This window comes from Carassius auratus, chromosome 22, assembly GCF_003368295.1.
Source record: "Carassius auratus strain Wakin chromosome 22, ASM336829v1, whole genome shotgun sequence".
NCBI classification, from domain to species: domain Eukaryota; kingdom Metazoa; phylum Chordata; class Actinopteri; order Cypriniformes; family Cyprinidae; genus Carassius; species Carassius auratus.
The window spans coordinates 11236049-11262432 of NC_039264.1; the positions used below are offsets into that span (position 1 = coordinate 11236049).

At 35.6% G+C, this 26384-nt stretch overlaps 4 protein-coding genes across 7 annotated transcripts; 2 read left to right on the forward strand and 2 right to left on the reverse strand.

The window, feature by feature from the left end:
• Positions 1–6132: 6132 nt before the first annotated feature.
• On the reverse strand, positions 6133–11170 carry LOC113039691 (cGMP-dependent protein kinase 1-like). 2 transcript variants are annotated; one of them, XR_003275057.1, is made up of 6 exons: positions 11117–11170; positions 9756–9841; positions 9374–9439; positions 9172–9239; positions 8976–9072; positions 6133–7268 (listed from the first exon to the last, which is right to left on the reverse strand). XR_003275057.1 is itself a non-coding variant. In XM_026197712.1 (5 exons), exons 1-5 carry the CDS (start codon positions 11141–11143, stop codon positions 7252–7254), a joined length of 264 nt encoding a protein of 87 aa, XP_026053497.1. In that variant the 5' UTR covers positions 11144–11170; the 3' UTR covers positions 6133–7251. The 2 variants fall into 2 exon arrangements, 1 of the variants encoding a protein (XP_026053497.1); XM_026197712.1 differs by lacking the exon at positions 8976–9072.
• Positions 11171–11232: 62 nt separating this feature from the next.
• Positions 11233–14308, forward strand: LOC113039690 (beta-2-microglobulin). Its single transcript, XM_026197711.1, has 3 exons — positions 11233–11414; positions 12649–12924; positions 13521–14308. Exons 1-3 carry the CDS (start codon positions 11354–11356, stop codon positions 13532–13534), a joined length of 351 nt encoding a protein of 116 aa, XP_026053496.1. The 5' UTR covers positions 11233–11353; the 3' UTR covers positions 13535–14308.
• Positions 14309–14658: 350 nt separating this feature from the next.
• LOC113039689 (ubiquitin-like protein 4A) lies at positions 14659–17304 on the forward strand. The gene is made up of 4 exons (XM_026197710.1): positions 14659–14840; positions 15543–15648; positions 15783–15982; positions 16963–17304. Exons 1-4 carry the CDS (start codon positions 14793–14795, stop codon positions 17068–17070), a joined length of 462 nt encoding a protein of 153 aa, XP_026053495.1. The 5' UTR covers positions 14659–14792; the 3' UTR covers positions 17071–17304.
• LOC113039688 (ras-related protein rab7-like) lies at positions 17277–26378 on the reverse strand. Of its 3 annotated transcripts, none has more exons than XM_026197707.1 (6): positions 26215–26378; positions 24785–24853; positions 24420–24546; positions 21440–21658; positions 20518–20646; positions 17277–18677 (listed from the first exon to the last, which is right to left on the reverse strand). In XM_026197707.1, the coding sequence occupies exons 1-6, from the start codon at positions 26280–26282 to the stop codon at positions 18591–18593; spliced, it is 699 nt and encodes a 232-aa protein (XP_026053492.1). In that variant the 5' UTR covers positions 26283–26378; the 3' UTR covers positions 17277–18590. The 3 variants fall into 3 exon arrangements, with proteins under 3 accessions (XP_026053492.1, XP_026053494.1, XP_026053493.1); XM_026197709.1 differs by having other exon boundaries at positions 26229–26373; XM_026197708.1 differs by having other exon boundaries at positions 26209–26356.
• Positions 26379–26384: the final 6 nt, after the last annotated feature.

The following is a 26384-nucleotide window of genomic DNA, read 5'->3' on the forward strand; positions in this document are numbered from 1 at the left end:
GTGTCTCAGAACTCAGAATTCCAAGTATTTATCACAATCCTGAAAAAAAGTAAAAAATATATACCAATTTTATAAGCTTCCACAGAACAAAATTCAATAGTAATCAAATACAATTTCTGCAATTTTTAGAGATACATTTAAAGTGCAATGTAGCTCCAGGGTTGAGTATTAAGTCCTGGTTTTCAAATAAAAAAAAATAAATAAATAAATAAATTAAATAACCATCTGCAAAGTTACAGTTTTTCTCAATGGATTCAAAATCAAAAGCATAATTTTCTCAAAACACTGTGCACAAAAAAACATAACTTTATCACAGCAGTTCATACAGCCAACCAAAATATCAGGAAAAACATTTGTAACTTTTTCATTGCTCTTCACAAAGATCACAAGCAATTTTGTACCATTTTCAAAACACAACAAACAAAACTCTGTGAATTGTAAAATAGTCAGTTGCACACCTTGTGTCTTCAATGAACGCCAAATTGTTATCTGATGAGTTAGTAATCCACTCAACACAGAAAAAGATAATTTCATAATTGTTCAAACAACTGTCTTACGTAATTACAACAACTACAAAAGGAGAAGAGAAGAAGAACAAAGAAGACAAATGAGGAGATACAGTAAGACAAAAAAAAGAAGTATGAGCAGTGGAAACTGAAGTGGTTTAAGAGTGAGAGGTGGTGGCCAGGGTAGAGGGAGAAGCGGAAGAGGAGATGGAGAAAGAACAGCTGAAGATGTAGGAGGAAGAGTGAGAAGAGCTGACAATGTAGGAAGAGAAGAGATTGGAGAGATGGATAGATTGGAGGGCAATGGTATAGTGGAAAGAGAAAACATAAGAGGTGGACAGGGAGGAAGAGGAGGGCAAAGAGGAGGCCAAGGTGTAAGAAGAGGGAGGAGGGGTAGAATGAGGGTAGGGTACACGCGTGACACACTTATTGTCCATGTCATAAATCATGTTCTCTCACTGAGAGAAGCTGGCCAGAGAGTTCAGCCCAATATTTACAGATCCACAGTGGCTTCAATTATCCAAACATTTGAGAGAGAAAACCAGTAAGTAACTATATCATTCTACTTTTACAATGAGAGTCCATGTAGTCTTGTTTGACATCGGTCTAGATCACTACAGTAAATGTTTCTGCTTGTCCAAACCTTTTTCAGAATTGAAGTTAGAGAACATTCAGATGGACGAACAAGACTTTTTTCCAGTTGAACGAGAGCATGCCACTGTTTTCATCCAGAACAACACCCTTCGCATTAAAAGCCCCTTTCACACTTGCATGTCAGACCCGCAATATTTCCGGAACATTGCCAGGTCGCCTTCTGTGTGAAAGCAACCACGTCCCGGGATTGATTACCGAACTGAACCCGGGTCAGGGACCTAGTAACATTGGGGGGTTTGACCCGGGACGAGCGCTGTGTGAACAAAAGCCAGATCTAATTCCGTGTCGAAGTGATGACGCGCGTTATTGCGCGACTCTTTTTTATGTGCAAACTGTAATGAAGCAGAGATCAGTTAGTTCCTGACTTTCCGCGCTGATGCAGATATCGTTTGCTTGCTTCATATAACAGTATAACGTGCCTAGCATTGTCGACTCGTACATTACACGTCACGCGCTGATGTCACGTGTCATTACGAGATCTTCAAGGGTTGTGTGTGAAAGCACGCACATATACCGGGTCATCACTGGCAGTGTGAAAGTGCCAAATCTAGCGACCAGGGACCAATTGCAGGAACACCTTACCCCTGTATTTGCTGGAATGGCAGTGTGAAAGGGGCTAAAGAAATTCAGCAAAGAATAACACCGGACAATCGACTGTTCCACAATATCCACCAATGCAGTCCCCCACAATTGACTGTGTTCTAAGAAGAAATGCTATCCGAATGAAGCAAGTATACAAAGTGCCCTTTGAGAGGAACTCCGTTAGAATGAAGGAGTTGCGATTCCAGTTTGTTCAAGTATGTGCAACCCAATTACTGCAATTTTACTGTCAACTTAAAGATATATATTTTCCTGATTTTAAGTATGTGTCCATAAACTTTTCCATGCTACTATTTGTGAAAATATTTAGGCATATCTATGTATACTGCTGCTTCAAAGTGTGAACTCAAACTTCAGCAACAATTTCACAGTAGTATTGACTGCAATCAATGCCATCACTGTAAAACACAAATTTACTATACTTTACCTTGTGTTCTTTTTACTCTAGAGAATCTTGGAGTTTGATAGCAGCGCAACTCATTATGAGTACCTGTGTATTGATGAAGCAGGCTTCAATCTTCAAAAAAAATAAAAGAATAGGGGGAAATGTGATTGGCTATCGTGGTACAGTCAATGTCCCTGGACAACAAGGAGGCAACATCACTCTCTGTGCAGCAATTTCTACAACTGGTGTTGTGGCACACAATGCTGTCTTGGGACCATACAACGCCGCAAAGCTCCTACATTTAAACCTCCTCAATGAAATCCTCTTTCCGCAGGGTGATCAGGAGCAAATGGTGCGTAATTTTGTCGTTGTTTGGGATAATGTCCAATTCCACCATTCAGCACTAGTGTGAGTGGTTTGAGAATCGCCCACAATTCAGGACAGCGTTTCTTCCACCATATTCTCCTTTCCTGAATCCAATTGAGGAATTCTTCTCCTCTTGGAGATGGAAAGTACATGATCGCAAACCTTACAACCAGGTAAGTCTTCTTCAAGCGATGAAAGAGGCCTGGAGATATTGGGGCACAAGCATGTCCAGGATGGATACAGCATTCAAGGCTTTATTTTTTATTTACCTATGTACTTATTTGCATAATATATATTTTTGTGTGGGGTGACAACTTATTGTTATACACCTGAACTCCTCATTAAAGAACTTAATGGAAAAACATGTATTTTGATGTATTGCTTTGTGTATCTTCAGCTGAATTTGTTATAAAATCAACAGAGAACACACTTTTAGTTTTGATGTCAATATAAAATTTTAATAAATGCATTTACTAGAATAAAATGCTGTGTTTCATTGTGCAGTGAATACTCAATGGTTTTGCCAGCATAAGAGTGTGTTTAGTTTGCTTTGTTAACTTTTTTGAGAGCTGTTTCCGGAGTTTGGAGAAATGTACCAAATCAACTGAGGAAAAACAGTAATGCAAAATAAAAGTCCATTATTTTTTGCAATTTACATATTCCATAACACCATTGTACAAATTTAAAAGTCTACATCCCAGCCAGAATCATCCAGTGGTGCTGCTTCAGTGAGGGTTTCTGGCAGGAGTGATGATCCTCCGTGATCAGAGACACAAGTAACCTGAAGGTTACAGCTATTCAAACTGGACAGATGCATTATTTGAAAGATGTGTTTGTTAAATACAATTAAGTATAAGCTGAACATAGTGCTTTCAACGCTAGAAGTGTTCAGCGATGCCGCTCACGTTTGGCATTACTGGCGGAGTCATTGTACCCTTCTGAAGTCCTTCCCAGTCGAAGCCTTCAAACCACCTGAGAAACACAACACAAGTTAACCAGTCTGGAAAATAATCCGGCACTTAAAAACAGAACGGCACCCTCTCGTCTTATTTGCTCTTTTCTTTTCTTTTCCCCTCTCATCTAATCTCACAACGCCCTCCAAACACACACACACACACACAAAACAAACCAATCCCTTCTCTTCCTTCAAAGTTAAGGTTAAGTTAAAGACTGTGTTATCAAATGTTCACACATTATAATTTGTTCCAGGTTGATATTTCTAAGATGTTAGAATAATCAATTCTATTACTGTGATGTTCATTTAACTATTGGGATATTATTATTATTCTATTTTTACTTGTTATGTAAATGTATACTAAGCTTTGGCAATATTGTATCATTTTCTTTCTGTCCGTCCGTCCATCTATCCGTCTGTCTTTGATATTTAACTCTCTCAAGAAAAGGAGTGAGAGACAAAATCCTTAGTTCATCTCTCAAAAATAAATATTTGTGTCAATGAACATGTCAGTGCAATCAGAATGACAAGACCTTGTGTCATAGTTTAAGGATAAGACAGTCAAATTGTTTAGTCATGTTGTCAATATAACAGTGTACTCTGGAGGGATGTTCTGATGTTAACTACTGTATTGAACAGTATCCCATATGCTTATGTATGACATATTCATTTCTAAAGTATTTGGGATATTGATTGAAAGAGACTGGATAGAATTCCCAGTTACACTTTTACTAGTGGTCTGACCAAAAAAAAAAAAAAATATATATATATATATACAGTTTCTGTATTAAATACAGTTGCTAACAAGCATTTACCAATACTTCAAGTACTTTTTCTAAACTCTTAACACAGCAACACAAATACATCACCCACTTAGCCAAATAGTTAATTTTCTGGCCAAAACCACATTTTGTTAAATATATGCAAACTCTACATTTCAAAATGCTGAATACCTTTTTCTACATATACTAACTCTATCAAAACACAGCAAACACAATTCAAAATCAAGTCATTTGGACGAAACATTAACACTACTTTCTATCCAATAGGAACATATAGTCAATCATAGAACATTGTCTTCTAACAGTTAATGGCTTTACAAAAACTGCATTACTTTCTTCTACATGTTTCACATAGACGTTTCAGTTCTACTTGCATAGACAATAGAAAAATTGTTCATTGTTCAAAAATTCCATTGTTTTTTTTAATATAGTTACCTTCAACTAAAACCGATTTTACATTTTTAAGTGATGAATGTGTTCATTCTTGGCAACACACTGTCTAAAACTGAATGAGTCATTACTTTATAGAATGTACAATAGAAAGAAATGGGGTCGTCTATGCAGAAGTTCAACTGGAACCTTGGAGGAAATTGCTCTTCAATGGGTCCGGGTTGGATGTGGATGGTAGCTGATGCCAGAGATCAACAAAGATTACAACATACATGGCCTTTAGTTACTATGCAAGCTTGTTTCTGTCACGGGATTTAAAAAAAAAAACGGTAATTGTAAACTTTTTATCTCCCAATTTTGACTTCTGTTCTTGGAATTGTGAGTTTACATCTTGCAATTCAGACTTGACTATTCCTCCAAAAATAAGACTGGAATCAGCTATTTCTAAATATTTTAGTGATCTGTTACTTAAAAATGCTTATCGTTTGTTACAATTTTGTATTTAGAGGTATTTTTCATTACTTTTGAGTTGTTGCAGAAGTAGATGCTTTACACTATATTTAAAGTCTGGAACATTAGGTCTTCATTTCTGTCATGCTGTGTTTAAGCATAGGTAAAAAAGATAAGAAAGATCTATGATTTTGGTATGGGGTAAGATTATGTGAAAAGAAAATGTAAGCATTTACGTGTTAATTTACTGAATATTGTGTGAAAACAATAAAGGTTAAAGGTACGGTCACAACAGACTATGTTGTGCTAATTGTGTATAGTGTTTTGAAAATGTGACTACAGATTGGACAAAATGATGTTAGCAATTGAAAAAAAAAAACTTTACAATGTCATTGTGATATAGAAAAGGATAAAAGAAATATGGGCACAAAGATGAAAATAAGTCCATTTTAAAAATGTGTAACACTTGTGTTGTCCTCTGTCTATACATATTATATGCTTTCTAACTGAAGACTCATGAGATGAACCTTTGAACTATCTCAGAGAAATGGTTTATCATTGGTTTATCATCTACATTCTCTGCATTAGTCAATATTCACTTGCACAATTCATACCAAATTTACAAAAAGTCTAATAATGTGTAAAAAAAAAATGTGCTTGGCATTTTATGACAACTAGATTAACCATTTTGCATTTAATGACTTATACGATGAACTAAAGACTAGATGTTTTGAGGGGTAAGACTATTGCACAGAAAACTATATAATACATTTTGAGCAACATGACATTAGCAACTAATGTAGGAAACCGCAGATAAATTTACATAATCAATTGCATGTGTGGTATCCTGAATAATTCTCATAATTTTAATTATTATCAGTTTATTCTTGTGTATATTTCATGTGGCATGATGCTAAATTAGCAATATCCATTTTCCTTGATTTGATTTATATTTGATTTCTATAACTTCTATCTTATTATAAATGCTGTGTTAATCAAAATACATGTTGCAACTATTTCGGGATTTTTCATAAGAGGTATCGTTCCGATTTAATATGCATATTATCAGCTGGAGATGGATGTGTGTGATTGGTTGAATGAAAAGGTGCGCGCCACTGCGTGCGGGAGTTCTCGCGATATGCTTCATTCATGATAAAGCATCGGTGAAGAAACATCGCTTGAACGCTCATTCATTTAATATCATCCTTTACAGGTATAAAATGTACACAAGACGTACCATCACTGCTGTAATCGTTTTGTAAGAAAGGCTGTTCCCTATACTCATTGTTTTTCGAGATACATATGATTGATATGTTCATAAACTCGGTTTAATGTTAACCATCAAGTCCGAGCACATGGTTAGCATAAATGTGCCGTGATTAGATCGCACGCTGGTTATTAGGACACGGATGTAAAATACATGTACTGTTGTATGCATTTCATGTTATACTTTATTCATTATATATGTTGTTATTCCTTATTCCTTCTGTTATGAGTTTATTTCATGCTTTTTCACTGATAGTGTATGTATGACGCCCAGAGAAGACTATGTAGTCGAGTGGACCTACTTACATACCTGGCCTTGTGTCATAAATTGTGATTTGTGGTTACAGTAACAGCATCTAAGTCAATACTGTGTTGATACTATGCATTTGTGAATATACTGTTGAAAAGTGTGAGACTATGCACATGTGCAATTCACATCATTTGTATTGATTCATGATACAGCATTGGTGAAGAAACGTCACTTGAACGCTCATTCATTTAATATCATCCTTTACAGGAGTATTACACATGAATTTACAAAAGCAATCACAACTTATTCAGAAGAATGAGAAACTGGTTTTATGATGTGTATAAATGACTAAATGATGTGGAGGTTACAGTTTTGAGAATTTCACTTCTGATTTGAGAAATGCCTGACTGTGGTTGAGAAAAACTGTAAACACACAAATAAGTGTGTTGGAGTTAAGCTCTCTAGGACGTTGGCCCTCCAGGAGCAGGATTGGATACCCCTGTCCTGTGGTGTCCTGATGGTCTGACCTTACAATAAATGGACTTCATCACATCAGGATGTGTTTCTCTGCAAGTATCCTCTCTCTTTGTCCTGGGCTCTGTATCACCTGTTTTCTTATGGTCTTCAATGCAAACTTACAGCTGGAGTCATTCTTCAAATGGACCTAGTAACAAAAACATTGGCTGAATTATAATTACTGCATGGAACTTAAAATAAGCTTAAAGCTGCAGTAGGTAACTTTTGTAAAAATATATTTTTTACATATTTGTTAAACCTGTCATTATGTCCTGACAGTAGAATATGAGACAGATAATCTGTGAAAAAAATCAAGCTCCTCTGGCTCCTCCCAGTGTCCTATTGCCATTTGCAGAAATTCATCCGCTCCCGGTAAGAAACAACCAATCAGAGCTGCGGTCCGTAACTTTGTTTGTGTTCAAAATGTAGAAAAATGTATATAATAAGCGAGTACACCATGAATCCATTTTCCAAACCGTGTTTTTAGTCTGTCCTGAATCACTAGGGTGCACCTATAATAAGTGTTTATATTCGGACTATTTCAGATTGCGTCGGGGGTACCGCGGCGGAGTAACCCAGTACCTTTGTGATTCTTCATAGACATAAACAGAGAGAAGTAGTTCCGGCTACGATGTTCTTCCGCAAGACGCAAGCAGTTCTGTTTATTAACCGCTTGTAACGTGACTGTTCTAGGTGGGGATTGAATCCGGGTCTGTTTGGTCCAAAGTCACTGAATTAATGGATTCCCCACTAAATGAATCCAAGAGCAGGGATGATCAAATGGCCAGGAGTCGTGGGTCTTCAACAAGACAAAACTTTACTAATAAAAATTGCAACAAAACAAGAGAAGCTGTGCTTCCAAAAAACAATACAAAGAAAAATAGACACAAAGGTCCAAAGACTTAAACTTAAACTTTGACAGACTTAGCTTGCAACAGGTAACATAGGCTCAAGACTGAACAATAAGGCATGGCACAAACACACTTAAATAGGGCAAGACACCATAGACAGTAAAAGAAATGGACACAGCGACCCCATTGGAACTCAATTGAGACAAATGAAGCCCAGTTTTAGCGTTTTTTAGCACTTCCGTTTCTGACGCGCAGACTCAAACGAAGCTTGACGACGTCAGCAACCTGTCTGACAGATGTAAATCTTCTAAGTGGCTGTGCGTGCAAACTGCTATCGTTAATCTTGCAGAGACGGCGAGCTTGAGCGGGGAGTTCTTTGTCGTGAGTGAGCAGGAGTAAGTATTCTGATCAATTATTTTGTATAGTATTTTAAAATGTAACGCCAGCACGCCATATTAAGTTAATTGCCTGTGAGCTTCTCCTCCTGTCTGTATGGTAATGTGACAGAGAGCCGAGTGGTTATGACGCAATCGTTAGCCTATTTTTTTACAAAAACTGTTTATACGGGGCCATAATGTAACATAGAAGGTAATGGAGCCCTTTATACATTGTCGTGTATCTTTAGAAATAAATAATGGACAAACAGAGTCTTTAAACGCCTCAGATGTAAAGTTATTCGCTGTCAAAGTGACGCCAAAATGAATGGGAGTCAATGGGAATGCTAACGCAAGTGAAGTTCTGCTAAAAAATGGCAGCCCCCACCCGACTTCAACTTCCGGTCGAGTTCCTTGCCCCTTGCAAGACACAGGTGTGAGGCATCAGGCATAATGAGTGGTAGGGTTCAGCAAGAGTCTGGTGAGGGTCGCCACCTGCCGACCAGGAGGAAATTAGCAGTCCTGTTAAGGATTCCTTACACCGCTAAAGCGTCAAAAGTTACCAACTGCAGATTTAAACTGCAGAGCTAGTTTATGATACACATGGTACAATGCTCATTGAAAACTCACGAGCTGAGTGTGACCATACTGTCCTTCCCCCAGATTACACAACACCTGAAAACTGCAGAGAGACGATTCACCAAACGCAGACCCATCTTCATCTACCCTGTTTATTATATAGGGATCAAGATGTCCTTCATTAACCATCACACTCAATGGTTCACGTAAAGCATTCAGACTTTCAAGTCATATTAACAGAACTTACTTTGACCTGGCCTTGTTGGAAAGATTTTCAATGCATCGTCCAAACCTTCAGTTACTTTTTTGAAAACCCTGGATATAGAAGATAGAATGCAGCCAAGGTCAGCTTTACAGCATTCGTTTGAATTCGTAAGTGGGTTTTTTTTCACTCATTATGCTGTTTCCATAGCATGGATATCCATTTATACCTCACGGCTCACACTTACTCTTTGTCTATGACCAAACATGTCACATCGCCTGTGGCAAGAGCGCTCATCGACATCTCGTCATCTCTGGAGAGCAAAGGAACAGGTCTGAGATGTTAATGTTACATGATACCTTCTGACTTGAATTTCAAAAGGTCTTCAGTAAAGCCAAAAAGCATTCAACATGCACAAGTGTGCAGTTCTCTTGTTTAGAGCTTCTGGGGAAGTTAGAACAACGGCTCACAAACTTCACAACCTACAGTACATTACATAAGTGATCTAAAAATATATGTGATACTCTTTTGTTAATAAACATGGTTGTTGTGTTAGATCAGCATGGGTAGTAAGCTGCGATGTACATCTCAAAGAGTGGCGCCCCATGCTGGTGAGGGTTGAATCTTACCCTCTCTCTCCAAAACAATCCCCTCTGGTGAGGACAGAAGCCAGCATACTCTCCTCACTGGCTGAGTATTTCTCTAATACTTTCACCTGAGAACAGACAGACAGAGACAGACCAACCCAGTTTCACGGCAGTTCGTCATTGAGGACACGAAATTTAATCTATTGAATCGTCTTTATGGACACGAATTTCCCTTTTTTTTCGTGTCATACAGAACGACCTTCAATCTAATGTATTTCAATGTGACAGTTTTTTTGTTTTTTTTTTCGCGGATGCACCTCGTTTTTCTTTCGAAAACACAGTAGCCTATTGTTTTTTAATAATAATAAATAAAAAAAATAGGCTACAAAAATTAAATATGACAGGGCGAGTCAAATGGCGGCCGCCAGATCATTTTTATCTTGTTAAAGATTTTATCTTGTTTTTGAGGTTTAAAAATCCTCGCAATCTGATATCAAAGTGCTCTCTGTGCAAAGGCTTAGCGCGTTCATCAGTGGTGAGTTTAACAACACTCAACTGGAGGTAAAACAGCATTCAGCGGTGAGTTTAACAACACTCAACTGGAGGTAAAACAGCATTCAGCGGTGAGTTTGACCAAAGCAACGCTCAAATGCAGGAAAAACGGCATTAAAAGGTGAGTTTAACAACGCTCCAAGGCGCGTGCAAGCAGTTTAACCGTTTTCTTACAACCCATTCTCGCTTATCGCTTATTCATAGTTTATCACTATGAAATCACGTTCAAGAAGTCTCATTCAGCACACATCGCGAGACTTGCCATCAGTTCACATGTGCAACAGGTGCGCGTAGCCTATACTTCAGTCTTGATTAATGATGTCACCAAACTTACTTGATTTTATCTTAGTTATCCACAATAAACGCATCAATCTTTAGCTTTATGCAATTGCCGCTCTTTTATTGTTCCATATCTACACGAAAGAGTCAAAAAAGGAGCTTATTATAAAGTTTAAAGCAGACAAGGGCAGCGCTGCTACACACGTTCGTCTGCCCTCGCAGCCATTTTTCTCTTTCCTTTTTAAATGCATAGTAAAAAGGGTGATTTGTTTCAGTTTTATGTTGGCAGTCAGCACTGTGATTAATATGAGCACTGAAATCTTTCAGTGAAAGTCGGATGCGGGCACGGTTTGCACATCAGGAAAATAAAATGACAGGAAAATGAATGACAGCCATTTTAGGAGGGACATGTCATCTCATGGAGGCAACCGTGTACAGAAATGAAGACTTCTGCACCACCTGAGTGCATCAGCACTACATAAACAACAACAAAATAAGCATTAAGTGCAATTATAGCAAAATCAGTTTGCTGCATAAGATGCAGTGTGAATGTGTTGTTATAAATCACTTACTAAATACCACAAATCACCATCAACCATCAGAGCACCATAATCACCCAGCAACAGAAAAAGGAAATATATGATTTGTTATAAATATATTTGAGGGCGGGGTCTAATCTGTTGTCCCGTATGTCAGTCCTCTTCCGTGTAGCAGTGTTTTGTGTTCAGACCGAGAGAAGGCTGTTAGGAGACCAGACGTGATCTCGACGGACGGACAGAAAACAGAGAGAGACCCTCACGGTGGACATCATGTTTAAACTCGCTGCAGTGGCTCTTGTGCTTCTCAGCGCAAGCTGTTTTGCCAAACAATGTAAGTGTAAAGCGTCTGTTTTCTGACGCGGGCGTTCTTCTCTACTCTTCATGTTATGCTTTTTATGTTTAGTAGCCTCATTGTTATTCATTTTATTTTTGAAAATATTAAATATTTCCATGGTTTATACAGTCTTTATCAAATCCTCAGTATTTTAAAAAAATATATATATACGTTTTATTTTTTCAACCTTAATAGTGTATGACGTACTTTCAGCTACTGGAGAACACGAAGGATACAATCCCTTAAACTGTTGAAAACACACCAAAACGTTGGAAAAAAGTATATATGTAATTTTAAAAAGCTTGTGAAAATCTGTCCAGGAGAATTCAAGCAGGTTTTAGACATGTTTCTTTGTCTGAAATCCCCAGAACAGTTTACTTTCACTTTCACTTTGCAAGGGAAACCCCTCGAGATACCGAATAACTAGTTTTACTGGATATTAATGGTTGGTAGTTATAAAGTCACATTTATATGACACATGATAACATGCTATTTAATCGAGTTTTTAGTTTCCTTAAGAAATTATTATTGTGTTAAAATGAAAGGAAAAATAATCAACCAGGCCTAAATAGCCTACTAGGCCTCCCGTACATGGGACACGTCGAAGTCCCATCTTGGTGCCTGCGTCAAATTAAAAATGAAAAAAAGTATACAGAGAAAGCATATTAAATCCAAGTAAATGGCTATTTTTGTGTAAATAAAGTGTCAAAATATGGGGGACATAGGCTAATGCTCCACCGTCATTCAGCGTTACAGATATATTTCTTTAAAAATTAAACAACATACTTATTCTGACCTGTACTTATTACAAAAAAAAAATATATATAAAAAATATATCATGATTATACTAAGTTTTATTATATTTATATAAGAATAATAACTTGTTGTTGGCAAAAGGGTAAAACCTAGTAGTTTGATGGATAGTGAGAAAGATTAGTACAAATTTAACATGACAAAACAAAAATATATTGTTTTTGGGGCTACACTGTGATTCTTAAATACAGTCTTTTAATGCCATCTAATGATTCTTGTTTTAAATATACATTATATGACTTATGGTTCCACTGAATGACACTTTAGTGGGTGTCTTCAGTAAATAATGGTAATAATGTATGCTAGTCTTTTGTTTTTCTCTGAAAAAATAAAATAAAATAAATTAAACTAGATACAATTTTTAAGAATGAACAGTATTCACAGGTAAAACATTTTTTTTCCATTTGTATTGTTCTAGCTGACCCCAAAGTGCAGGTGTACAGCCGTAACCCTGGAGAGTATGGGAAGAAGAACGTGCTGATCTGCTACGTCAGTGGCTTTCACCCCCCTGACATCACCATCAAGCTCATGAGGAACGGGGTGGAGATCCCGGACAGCCACCAGACCGACCTGGCCTTCGAGCAGGGCTGGCAGTTCCACCTCACCAAGTACGTGGACTTCACCCCCCAGTCGGGAGAGGAGTACACCTGCCGCGTCCGTCACATGACCAGCCTAGAGAAAACTTACACTTGGGGTGAGAACACATCTAAAGTCTTTATCTTGATCAGAGAAGTTGCTTTATTTAGGAGCCGTTTGAGTAATTCTCCCTTTCTTAGACATCTGTCCATTGGCTCATGGAGATGAATTTCTCTCTTTCATTTTATTTAAAGTATGGGTCAGAAGAATTATATTGTTTCATTTTGACATAAATATATATGTTATGTTATGACTGACCATTATTTGACCCATATATTTTGCATTTTCACAAAAATATATGCAACATTAAAGACACTTTACCTGGATTTAATATACTTATACACTCTTTCTCTCTATATATATAGTTTGAATTTTGGTTATAAATAAATATATACATAAAGACGTCCCATTTTTGTGTCTGCATCAAATGAAATGTACAAAAGTGAGTTTACATGCACATAAGTTCTTTGTTGTTTGAATTTTGGTTTCCTGATGCCTCTTGAATCTTGAGGTTTTCATGCTCTTCTCAAGTGCCAATAATTCCCTTCACAAAGCACATGTTTCCAATGAAATGATTATTTGTTAATGAAATCAGCTCAGATGATCTATAGATGAAACTAATGTTTGTTTGTTTTCTCTCTCTCTCTCTCGTAGAACCGGACATGTGAACAACAGTTCATTCTCTCCAGCTATTCTCCAACACTTCCAACCTGCTTTGTTTTCATCATGTCATTTAGGGGTGTCCAGTCCTGCAGAGTTCAGTTTCTGGTAACTCTGAAGACCTTGATTAGCTGGCTCAGGTGTGTTTAATTGAAGCTAAACTCCGCAGGACAGTTAGCCCTCCTGACCCAGGATTGGACACCTCTGCTTTAGGATATGCTGCCCTTGTTGTATAGACTGCAATATGTTTTCTTATACAGGGTGAAGAGAAGCCTCTAACTTTGATCTATTTCAGTTTCTGTGTCAGTGTGACAAATGAAGAATATTCACTCTCTGCCTGCAGTAAATATGAGCACATTTCTAAAAGCTTGGGTGTGGAATTTCTTGCCTTGATTTAGTCTTCCCAACTTCAGCACTTTGACATATTAATGGCTTTGCATAGTACTTATTAATGTTGTTGTATGTGCTTATTATGTATAAATGTGTTTAAAATTAATCTGTAGATTGAGGAGAGGTGACTTCTCGATTTAAGGGGCATCATTTTTGCACTCACGGGTTCATGCATGTGTTTAGTGTTTAGGAGCCTATAGCTTCTGGCAGACAATGCTTTTGAAAAAAAAATAATAATAATTATGTCCCCGTAAACAAATCAGAGTTTTACTGTAAAAATCAGTGACAAAAGATTAAAAATTTGAAATGTAAGGCCGAGTGTGTGTGAACATCACTGACTCTATGATTCATTGTGTCTCATAATTCAGTTCAATAAAACAATTTTCCTTATTAATCATGTGTCTTTATTCAACACCGTTTTAAAATTTAATTTTGAATCTCAAATTAAAATTTAATTCAGAATCTGAGTTTTATGTTTTCAGACAAACTTAATTCTGTTACAAGGTTTTTTTGTTTTGTTTGTTTGTTCGTTTCTTTCTCCATGACCCCACGCTGGAGGTCTTCTGTCCTCTTTGGTGTCTTTTGGTTTTCTGTATATGTAAAAATATTGTCAGAGTAAATATTATTTTATTGACAATAAAAATGTTAATATTCTTTATAAAAAATATTTGTTATGTTTATATAAAATAATTATTTTATTTGATAAGTCATTATAACGGCCTGCTCATTGGTCTTGGTGACGCACAACATTACCCGCGCATGCGCAGATCAGTTTAATGACGTCATGTCCGTGGGAAACGTCGGCTGGTAGTCCACGAATGTTTAGCGAGATAATTATCTCTTCTTTATTTAGTATTTAGTTTGATCAATGTAAATATGATTCTTACAGTAAAGCCGCTTCAAGGAAAAGAGTGTAATGTTCAGGTAAGCGTGAGTGTCGTGAGGTGTTTTGAGGCGCTAATTAGCTGTTAGCTTTCTTAGCATAGCGCTGTCTCGTTTGTTGTGTGTTATGATTATTATATCCATAAATAATGATGAATGCACTTATTATTACGGTCGCTCAATAGACACGATTTACACTGTCAAGGCAGCTGTTTGGTCCGCGACAGTAACGTTAGCTGTGACCCCAAACCTATCGAGTTGCTTACCTTGATGACCTCTTTATGAAAACCTTGATTTTTTTTTTTTTTTTTTATTAAATCTAAAATTTTAGGAAATGGGTAACTTACTTGAAATAAAATAAAGATTAACAGCAATTAGAATAATATTTTAAAAAAAGTTTAAGAATAATAATATTTTTTTTTATACATTTTTGATAATTGATTTAATTTGATCAATTATTATAATAATATAAACATTTGCCATTTGTTTTCTGTTTGAAAATAATTTATTCCTGTTATGCAAAGTTGATTTTTATTTATTTATTTATTTTTATTTGGTTAACTACAATAACTCATAACTTGGGTATAACCCCAGTTCCACTGATACACAGAAAGAAGTGTGTATATCAGTTCAAATACAGGATACACACACACACACACACACAGATAGATAGATAGATATTTGAATGAACTGTGCCAGTGAAATATGGAGTTCTGTTAACAGTTGTGTTGTTTTCATGCACAGGTGACAGAAAATGAAAAGGTGTCCACAGTGAAAGAGCTGGTATCCGAGCGTTTAAACATCCCTCCCAGTCAGCAGAGACTACTGTATAAAGGAAAAGCACTTGCAGGTAAAAGCTTTTCTTTTTTGTCTGATATTGATCTCCTCATGCAGTGTTTTTCTGAGACTTTGACTGGCAGCATTCCTGTCATTGCACGAGGTGTGTTGTGTTCGTCACTGTGACGCTTGATCTGCTGTTTTCAGATGAACACCGGTTGAGCGATTACTCCATCGGCCCGGAGGCCAAGCTGAATCTGGTGGTGCGTCCGGCGTGCGAGAGGAGCGGAAACAGCAGCGGTGCTCCTGAGAAAGCAGGCAGTGGAGTGTGGCAGTTATTATCCACGGTCCTGGCCAAACACTTCAGCCCAGCCGATGCAGCAAAAGTGCAGGAGCAGCTCATTAAGGTACGGTCGCGCCAAAACAAAGTTCTGTTTCAAAAGTTCTTTTTATTACCTTTTGTTGTCATTTGATTGTCAAGGACCTCAAATGATCGGGATCCTAAAATATGAAGGCTATATGTTCAATTATGAAGGTCGTGTACAAAAAAAAAAAAAAAAATCTATATTATAAAGGCAACTTAAGTATAATAAAATGATTTTATTGTAATTGCAGAGAAACAATACAAATATTATCTGTACAATAAAATGTTTGGAAAATAACTGGATTTTATTTTATACTGAAGCAAAAAGAAGCACAAAAATATTATCTGAAAAACATTTACTTCTATTGACTTACATATATAGTTGACAGCATATTTTTTAGAGAAATTATATATATATATATATAATTTTGTAGTAAGCAAGATAAAGGTTACAGTGGCAACAATAACTTTGAGCATATTTGGTTTAATTCTATATCACTTGATTTCTTTCAATATAATTTTATTAAAAATAAATGTATTTGTTATGTTATTAGAATTATTTATACTGTTATAATATATCATTGTATGAATTTTAAAAGATTTTTTTTATATTTTTTCATTTAAGTAATTTTGTGCATTTGTGATTTATATATATATATATATATATATATATATATATATTTATGTATGTATGTATATATGTGTATATGTTCTGCTTTATTTCATTTTCAGTTAGTTGCCAAAAGCAACATTTCTAGTTTTCATGTAAATTTTGGTTTAATGTTTATATTTTCAGCTTTATTTCAAGTAACGGAAAGGATTTTTAATAGTTTTTGTGAACAATAGCAACACTGCTTATGATTAAGAAAGCAGAATCAAATACGGTAACAATATTAAATTTGTTAGATATGTAAAAAATGATCAAATCATTGGTCATGATTAGAATACTGAAAGATATTTGTGCATGTAATGAATAATAGGTAATAGAAGCGGAGGTTGATGTGTTGTTTTTCTTGTTGTCAGGATTATGAGCGCTCTCTCAGACAGCTGAGTCTGGATGACATCGAGCGTCTGGCCAGCCGTCTGCTGCATCCAGAGATCGAGGGCATGGATACCTCATACATGGACTGAAGCCGCGCTCGGGGAGACCGATGTGATCTTCAAGTTGCTCTCCCGTCAGAGGAAACCAGTGGTGCTTTTAGTGCAACTTTGTAAATATTGTATGCATATTATTAAATTACAATAAAAAGTGTTCTTTATCATTTTTTTTTATAATTAACAGCCAGCTTGGTTGTAAATGCATCTTTATTTTTTTTGGTTTTGGTGCCATTTTTACATTTGGTCCAAATAAAAATGATGCCTGAATTTCTCTCTCTCTCTTTTTTTTTTTTTTTTTTGTGTGTATTTCAGCATATAAAATTGAGGAGCTCCTAGGTTGAGTATGGGTATATATTCATGAATATAAGCATAATATTTAACTATATCCAATGGCAAATCAAAACACTGAGTTAAGCATGACATAACCGTCATCAGTGTGCGTGATTACTGAATACATCACCTCCTCATGAATCACATTTACATTTTTGACAGCTACACGTGCAAAAACGTACATGTTTTGTAAACCATTACAACTGGCATGGTTGAAATATGTTACAGAAACAATCAAGTGGCTTAAAACACGTTCATTAGTCCTTACAGTACAACTAAGACTAAAATATTGAATGCTGAAGTCAACCTAGAAGATCCCAGTACCCTTGTGTCCAAGTTAATACACTGTTTGCACATCCTTACTCGCTAATTCATTACATACTAGTAGGGCTGGGACATGAGGGAACATTTTTTATCTTTTGACAATAGTCATTTGCCCTGATTTATTCATGTAGAGGAATTATCATTTCAAACAAACAGCATTTTTGTGAAGTGGATTTAAAGTAAAAAATGGAGTTTAAAATCTTGTTATCATTGCATGTTTTCCATACATTTTAACGGGTAAATATATTTAAACAGACACTAATAAACATTTTTTTTTAAACATTTGAAATTATGTGAAACTGGGACTTGTGATTGATAAAATCAAAACACATGAACTGATCTGAAGAGCTCCCAAGCCATTTCTGCAAGTTTATTTTACTGAGAAGCTATGGTGCAAACAAAAGTTGATTCCTTTTAAATTTCAGATAAAATATTTTAATAATATTGTTATATTTCCCAGCCCTATTACATATGTAATGTTTTTAACTGAATCTTCATTCAGCATAGGAGTGAAGCAGGCATTGATAACAATAACAGTACAATAGTACAAATTAAAAAGGCACATTGAACTAGCAGAGCAAAGGTCATTTCTGAGAAAAGAAAAGAAAATTGCAGACAGCAGGAGTAGCCACATGGAAAATCTCGGACAGCTGTAGTGATAGCAGAACTTGTAATAAATGCAATTGGTCTTCCTGTTCCTCAACGGTTCATCATACCACACGTGTACTTGGAGTTCAGCAAGAAAATGGATGTTCAGCTTTCACTCGCGGCGGCATCTGATACCCTGAAGGTTTTAAAAGAGAAATAAGGGGAGGACGGGCGCCTGGATCTTTGCCATCTCGCTTCCTCCCTTTCCCATGTTGGCTCTCTCTCTTGCCGTCCCCGGTTTGGTGTTTCCTTCAGCAGCTACAGCCATCACTGCTAGACACCGGTCTGTCGTCTCTCAGTTTAATCTGGTCAGGGAAGTCATACGTCTCCACCGACTCCTGAAAGTTCAATTCATTTCAGATTTAGTGTTTACTTGATGACAGATCCCAGCCAGTTAAATACATTCCTAAAAATAAAGGTTGCTTATTGGCATTGATGGTACCTTCCATGAAGAACCTTACTGTAAAATCCATTGAAAAGGTTCTTTATGGTGGAAAAAATAAAAAGTTTGTTAAAATGTCCTTAAGACAACGAAAAAAGGTTCCAAATAGTTTTTTTGTTTTTTTTAAGAGTGTAGAATCTTTTCATTCTAAAAAAGTTTCTTAATAGTGGAAAAGTTTATTTAGAATTAAAAAAAGGGTGTAATGTAAAAAAAGTAACGATTCACTCAACTCACGATTTGAGGCGATTCACTTTTTATGAAAATTAAATGTGTCCTTTTATTATTGATTGGACAAAATGTTGCACGTTTCTTTGTGAAACTGAAATATAACACTATAATAATATACTAATATAGCAATTGCATATTATTGTTCTTTTGTTGGTTTTTATTTGTAAGTCACTTTGGTTAAAAGCGTCTGCTAAATAACACACTTTTTATATAATGTAAATGTAAATAACAAAACTAAATTGATATTTTAAAACAAGCTCCAAATCAAATAAATCACTTCATATAATAAAATAATGCTTTGTCTGTGCTCTTTCCATTTTAAATTAGAGGCAACCACTGCATTTTAATCATGATCCAAACAGATGCTGCATACATGCAACACAAGCAGTGTTTAATCTAAATTAGATTGTATTATTTAGAAATTTTGAAGCAAAAACAGAATGATTTGACTTCAGTTTTGTGAAACTATACATAAAAATATCAGCATGAAACCGAAACAGCAGACGAGCTGAACGAGACGCAGATTCACTCTCTGCCAGCAGGGGGAGCGTCAAGCGTTTCCTTGGTTACCGCTGTAAACAAAGAAGCGCTGCATTTATTAACTTTAATATGCATCACACAGAGACAAGATGAGAAGAAAAAATACCATCTGAACTCTTCTGAAGACAGTAAGTTCCCTTCAGACATGCATTCATGTAAACTACTACTACTAACTGAATCGCGATTTGTTTAACATCTCAACAGATCTGAATCGTCAGATATTTAAATCGATTTTCAACCGGCTTGTGTTTAATCGTTACATCCCTATTGTTCGGCGAAAGGTTCGAAAATCGTCTTTCTTGTGTAGTACAAAAAAAGAGCAATTTTGCCGAATGTTCATGCTGCACTGCAAGAAAAGCTGCAGTGAAAAGAGTCAAGAAACGACAAGCGCAAGAAAAAACTGTTCATGTGACTGATTTACATATTACTAGTAGTTACATATTACTACGTTACTATATTCCATTTCTTCTGGAGTCATAAAATAACTTTGTGTGTAAAAAACACCAATGTTTAAGTCTAATATTAAAATTTCGTTCACATTTATGAATGTCCAAAATCACGTACGTTAAATCCATTTCATACAGCAAATAAGAATATTTGCAAATTAGATTTTAAAGGCAGAGAGCAATAATTTTACAAAGGTGACTGCACTTTAGATTGGAGAAGATGTGGAATGTAGCACAAGCTACTTGTACAAAGCTTTCTGTATTGAAAAGAGCTGCGTGAACATTCTGCTAAACGTCTAATTTTTTGTTCTATGTAACAAAGTTATAGCTTTGGGGAGTAAATGGTTTCAATACACGATGTTCATCTTTTTAACAGGGTGATAGATTACTGATTATTGTCTTTTCTCATCTGCTATCAAACATGATCTTGCTGAAAGTGAGATAGATATATGGGACAATCAGATTTTGCTGAATTGTATTTCTGAAATTGATCTGAAGACAGGTATTCACAACTTCCTGTACCTGTTTAAGTGCATTGCGAGCGATGGTTTGGAAGGCCTGGTCAACATTAATGGCTTCTTTGGCACTGGTCTCAAAATAGGGGATGTTGTTCTTACTCTGACACCATGCTTGAGCTCGCTTTGTCGTTACCTGTTCAAAACAGAAAGGATTTAGTGATGAAATTATGAATTATGTCTTAAAGACTGACAATAAAATAAAAAAAAGTCACTTAACATTCTCTTGATAGACACAATGTTCCCTGTTCTAATTTTGACTATTTGCCTATTTTTTAGATTATTGGCCAATAATAGTCCTTTCACATAGACTACCATTAAGTTTAGGCAAATCGGCGTATTATTGTGATTTCTGATGGATGATGTGAAACTGAAGACTGGAGTAATGATGCTGAAAATACAGCTTTATACATCACAGGAATAAAAGACATTTTAAAATCTATTTAAATTGAACATTATTATTTGAAATTGTACTTTTTTTAAAGGATTCTTTGATGACTAGAACAGTATTTATTTGAAATAGTCTTTATCGTCACTTTTGAAGAATTCTAATAATCCCTGCTAAACAGAAGCATATTAATGAATAGAACAGAATAGAATATTAATTTATAAAAAAAAAAAATCATAGTCAGTAAATCTGATTTAAACATTAAGATGTTATTCGGCACTAAACAATTAAATACAAAAATAATAATACAAAACAATGCAAAAGATCATATTATCTTTTGGATTTTGGTGTAAAAATCCGAAAAAAATTTGGAAGTATTCACTCATTTATTTACTTGAATGATTTTGAAAGAAGTTACTCTCCCCAAACTTTTGAACATTAGTGCACATCTCATTATATTATCCATACCAGCCATTCAAAACACATCCGTTGACTCATTTGTGACTCTTTAAAGCGTACCAGCTCCGGTCTGAACACCCACCTGCCGGTTCTCCAGGTCGATTTTATTGCCCAGCACAACAAAGGGGAAGTTCTCCGGGTCACGAGGACTGGCCTGAATGAGGAACTCGTCCCTCCAGCTGTCCATGGTCTTGAATGTAGTTGGTGCGGTGACGTCGTACACCAGCACGCAGCAGTCCGCCCCTCGGTAGAACGCCACGCCCAGAGACTGAAAGCGCTCCTGTCCCGCCGTGTCCCAAATCTAGAAGAACAAAACACAATTATTGACAGTACATAACAACAAGGTGCTTAAGAACAGTTCATTTTTGACACTATATTATTTGCCTTTATTAAAGTGATAACATTTTTAATTTGTCATATTTTAGTCACCCTGTGTGTAACAGTCACTAATCCTCATTGACTTCTATAGTACTTCTTTCCATACTATGGAATAGTGTTGCTTTCGTCAACGAAAATTCTGACTAAATATCGTCGTCAACTAACCTTTATCACGTGACAAAACGAGACGAAACGCAACGTAAATACTAGTCATGTGACGATCACTATAATTAAATGTATAATGCAATATTGTTGACGAATAAAAACGAGACTAAATATGGTTTACAAAATTAAAATTATGCTAAAATGTCTCTTCAGGTTCGTTGACCAGAACGAAATATTATAACGTTATTTTGTCTCGTTTAGTCGCGTTATTATTATTATTTTGCCGTATTTCTGTTTCCTGTGTCTCACTTCAGGGGCTTCATCAGGTCACACCGCAGACGCAGGCGACATCACTTCCTCAAACCCCACTCACGGCATGTTTTAGAAAAAGACAACAAACATAAAGAAAGGGACCGATGTGTGTACTTCTAACATGTTCGGTTGGTTAAATAAATGTTGTAAATTCAAATCAGAGAGTCTTCAGTGTCTGGAATTAATTCATTCTTGAGTCTATAAGGTAACAATAAGATAACCTTGTTTGAAATGGGTTTGGCTAAAATAAAATTTTGGTTTCTTCTATGCTACTAGGAACATATACTATATTGACTGGGTTAAATAGAATTGCATTGCTAACAAAAGAGACTAAAATATGATTTTCATTGACTAAAACTACACTAAATGTCATCAGTTTTTCATCGACTAAAACTAGACGAAAATATGAATGGATAATTCGGACTAAAATAAGACTAAAAAGCTCAGACTTTTAGTTGACTCAAACTTGACTAGACTAAAAAGAGTATGAACGTGACTAAAACTAATAAAAACTGAAATGACACTTTCACACAAAGACTAGACTAAAATTAAAATTAAAACAGGCCGCCAAAAACAACACTACTATGGAAGTCAATGGCTACCAGCAACTGTTCGTTTACCAACATTCTTCAAAATATCTTCTTTCGTGTTCAACAGAAAAGAAACACATACAGGTTTGAAACACCTAGAGGATGAGTAAATTATTATTTTGGGGGGACCTGTCCCTTTAACAATGTAGCTCAGCCTCTTGTACCTTATTATAACACTAATAAACATACACAATTCCTTGTGTCTATTCTTGTGTTGTCCAGTTTGCAACGGCTAATATGAGATTCATAAGTAAAGTAATCATGAGTAACTGCTCAGACAGAACCACTACAGTATTATATTACAGAATACTTGTTTTTATGTAACAAATAACCCAAGCACTGCTGGTCTGGGCATGTGGGATCCACGTCACATGACCAGTCATACAGGTTACAACATGGCTACAAGTAAACACAACAGGAATCTGTGCTGACTTGGAAAATAGCAGAGGATTAGCAGACATGTGACTTCTTTCTTTCACATGATCAGCACTTTGCTTCAGAAGAGGGTCAAACACTGAGACGAGATCCCAGCCATTAGCTACGAGTAACTACAGAGGCTTCACATCAGTGAGAGGACTGTATGAAGCGGATGATTGTCTGATGATTACAGCTGTGAGGAACTGGGCACAAAATAATGGCATCATCTTCAGAGCACATTGACCTCTTATTCATACCTCAGCAGTTTCCAAACAATTAATTTCAATGATAAATCACTGCTATTATAGGCATATGACAGTAAATCTCATAATGCTCGACATAAAACTACTAAATATATTGTAGAAACATATATTGTACAGCTGCTTTGTAATGAATTGTAATATGAAAAGCGCTATACAAATAAACTTGAATTGAATTTAATTAAATAAAAAAGACCATAAATAATACCATGATGTCACTTTTGGCTTTGCCATTTTTCTTTCATTTAAGTGTTGATTTTTCTCTCATTTTTTTTTTTTTTCATTTTTCATATTTTCCATAAAGGTGCTTTAAACCATACAAATGAAACTATAGAAATTAAAAAAAAAAAAAAAACTATGCAAAAAATTGTATTTTATCCTTCTAAAAAATACATTTTATTTTTCTTCTATATTTTTTGGGGTGAATTATGTCCCAGAAATTCCTTTATTTTATTCATTCATACATGAATTGCACTTTCATTCAAATGTTTGAGATTTCAGATTTTGTCATGTTTTTTTCTCTTCCGCTCACCAAGGCTGCACTTATTAATCAAGGATACAGTAGAAACAGTAATTCTGTGTGAATTCTAATCTATGTTTTCTATGTGAATATATTTTAAAATAAAATGCATTTCTGTGATCAAAGCTGAATTTCCAGCATCACTACTCCAGTCTTTAGTGTCACATGATCTTTAGAAATCATTCTCGTATCCTGATTTGATGCTGAAGAAACATTTCTTATTATTGTGCGGTTTCATATTTCAGTGGAAACTGATACATTTTATTTTTCAAGATACTTTGATGCATAGAAAGTTCAAAATAGTGACATTTATATAAAAAAAAAAAATCCTTTATATATGCCATAAATGTCTTCACTGTAACTTTTGATCAATTGAATGCATTCCTGCTGAATGAAAGTACTGATGTCTTAACCCCAGACTCTTCTGACTGCGGTTGTGTGACTGAAATGTACTCCAGTTAAATCTAAATGAATGCAGACCTGCATGGTGACCAGTCTGTCGTCCACCATCACCTCCTTTGTCAGGAAGTCGGCTCCAATAGTGGCCTTATACTGATTACTGAACTTGTTATTCACATACTGGTTCATCAGAGAGGTCTTCCCGACTCTGTCAAAGACAAACAAGAAAAATCCATTCAACAGGCAACCTAGAAATAATAATGCCATCATGACGGTCTGCACTCATCACGCAGTTTCACAGTCAATGATGTTTACATACAGTATGTACAGCTGCTTTAGAAATGCATTGAATAGCACACAAATGTCACTGCTGAATATGGCAGAGCCGACCGATTATAGCAATCGAAACATCACTGAAAGCACAAAGGTGTTGCAGAAACACTTACCCAGAATCCCCTAGGATGATCACTTTGAGCAGCACCTTCTTTCGGGAGGACATGATGTGTAGGAGTAAGCTGTGAAGCAGAGGAGGATATTAGACAGAAGCAGAAGACAGATGCTTGACAGGTAAACTTCCACTGAAAAGATGAAACTGCACATTTGTTTCGCAATATTTTAGGGATATTATATTTGATGTTTGACTTTAAATGAGTAAAATGAATTGGCATGAGGTCATTGATGTACTGGCCTTCACAAAGTCAGATGTTTATCATCTAAACAGATTCATATTTATATCAAAATACAGGCCTGTGCCGGTTTATGAATTTTTTCATAAGTACAAATTATATTTCTTTATTATGTACATTAATATGTATCAGTAATAATTTAGCATAATTGAGATACTATTATAGGTTTTTTGATCAATATTAAGAAACCGTTTTATTTTTATATTTTCTAGTTTTGTCGTCTGAGAGAATTCGTCATTTTAGTTTTATTTAATTGCGTGGCTTTGCCATATTTTAATCAAGCTGTAGTTTTACTTCTTTTAGTTCAGCTAGTTAAACTTAGTTAAAATGTCAAATGTATCTAAAATATTTTTTTGCCATATTTTTGTTGTCTTTATGAAAAACAGAAAGGTTTAAGTCAAAAAATATTTTGTATAATAAAGTTGTATTTGTATAAAATTGTTTGGTATTATATATATATATATATATATATATATATATATATATATATATATATATATATATATATATATATATATATATATATATATTAGGAGGTCTGCAACAATTGAAGGTTTAAATCTATAATGACAATTTTGGTAATAAATATCATTATGAACAGGATGTGTTTTTATATTATTAGCTTCATATTTACAACTTTTTATTATTATTTATTACATATTTTTATAGCCTTGAAATGTTTGAATGGGAGCACGGCGCAACAATTATGGAATATTATCAGATCAAATGATCGGATTACTTGAGCTCTGGTTTAGCTGGTTAGTTTAACTAGGTAGTTTAACAACTAGTATCGTGATCAGTAAGCTATATTCTGAAGCGAAGGAGAAAGGCAGTAATCAAACTGCAGCGTTCACGTGATTCATCGAGTCATGTGACGTAACTGTGGTGAAAACATGCAGTTACATTGTAACAAGCGCATTACTAAAACGCGTTCAGACAATATTACAGAAGTGAAACCCACAAAGTCTTTGTTCTGTGTGACCAGGAACTCTGTCCTGGCGAGGACAGATATTTTATGGCATGGTTATACCGAACCAATCAATAGAAGTATACACATAATCCACATTATGAAATTAATAGGTGCAAAAACATAAAAGAGCGCTCGGGTCTAAAATGGTGTAATATTTTATGCACCAATCAGCTTAACAGATTTTGCGCGAAAAACAAACCGTCAGACAATTTACCTTCACCTCTTCACGTTTACCGTCGCTGCTGTTTTGATAATCGGTGCCCTTTCCGAATCTTCTACAAAAATCATCCAATGTTCCTTATGATCCAGATGCACATCAGCTGTTGTAGGGCATTATGTGTTTCTTCCTAGCAGAACAGGACATGACTGTAGAGTCACAAGGGACTGACG

Bases quoted from the DNA above. Each gene is read 5' to 3' on its own strand.
- LOC113039691 (XM_026197712.1), bottom strand. From the start codon at position 11,143: ATGGTTGATGGTGATTTGTGGTATTTA. The intron at 9,842-11,116 runs GTAAGTGATTTA...GTCTGTTCTCAG, and splicing joins ATGGTGATTTGTGGTATTTA to GTGAAAGTATTAGAGAAATA. The intron at 9,440-9,755 runs GTAAGATTCAAC...TTTGCTCTCCAG, and splicing joins GATTGTTTTGGAGAGAGAGG to AGATGACGAGATGTCGATGA.
- LOC113039690 (XM_026197711.1), top strand. From the start codon at position 11,354: ATGTTTAAACTCGCTGCAGTGGCTCTTGTGCTTCTCAGCGCAAGCTGT. The intron at 11,415-12,648 runs GTAAGTGTAAAG...GTATTGTTCTAG, and splicing joins AAGCTGTTTTGCCAAACAAT to CTGACCCCAAAGTGCAGGTG.
- LOC113039689 (XM_026197710.1), top strand. From the start codon at position 14,793: ATGATTCTTACAGTAAAGCCGCTTCAAGGAAAAGAGTGTAATGTTCAG. The intron at 14,841-15,542 runs GTAAGCGTGAGT...TTTCATGCACAG, and splicing joins GAAAAGAGTGTAATGTTCAG to GTGACAGAAAATGAAAAGGT. The intron at 15,649-15,782 runs GTAAAAGCTTTT...TGCTGTTTTCAG, and splicing joins TAAAGGAAAAGCACTTGCAG to ATGAACACCGGTTGAGCGAT.
- LOC113039688 (XM_026197707.1), bottom strand. From the start codon at position 26,282: ATGATTTTTGTAGAAGATTCGGAAAGGGCACCGATTATCAAAACAGCA. The intron at 24,854-26,214 runs GTGAAGGTAAAT...TCTGCTTCACAG, and splicing joins GCGACGGTAAACGTGAAGAG to CTTACTCCTACACATCATGT. The intron at 21,659-24,419 runs GTCTGCATTCAT...TTGTTCTTCTAG, and splicing joins ACAGACTGGTCACCATGCAG to ATTTGGGACACGGCGGGACA.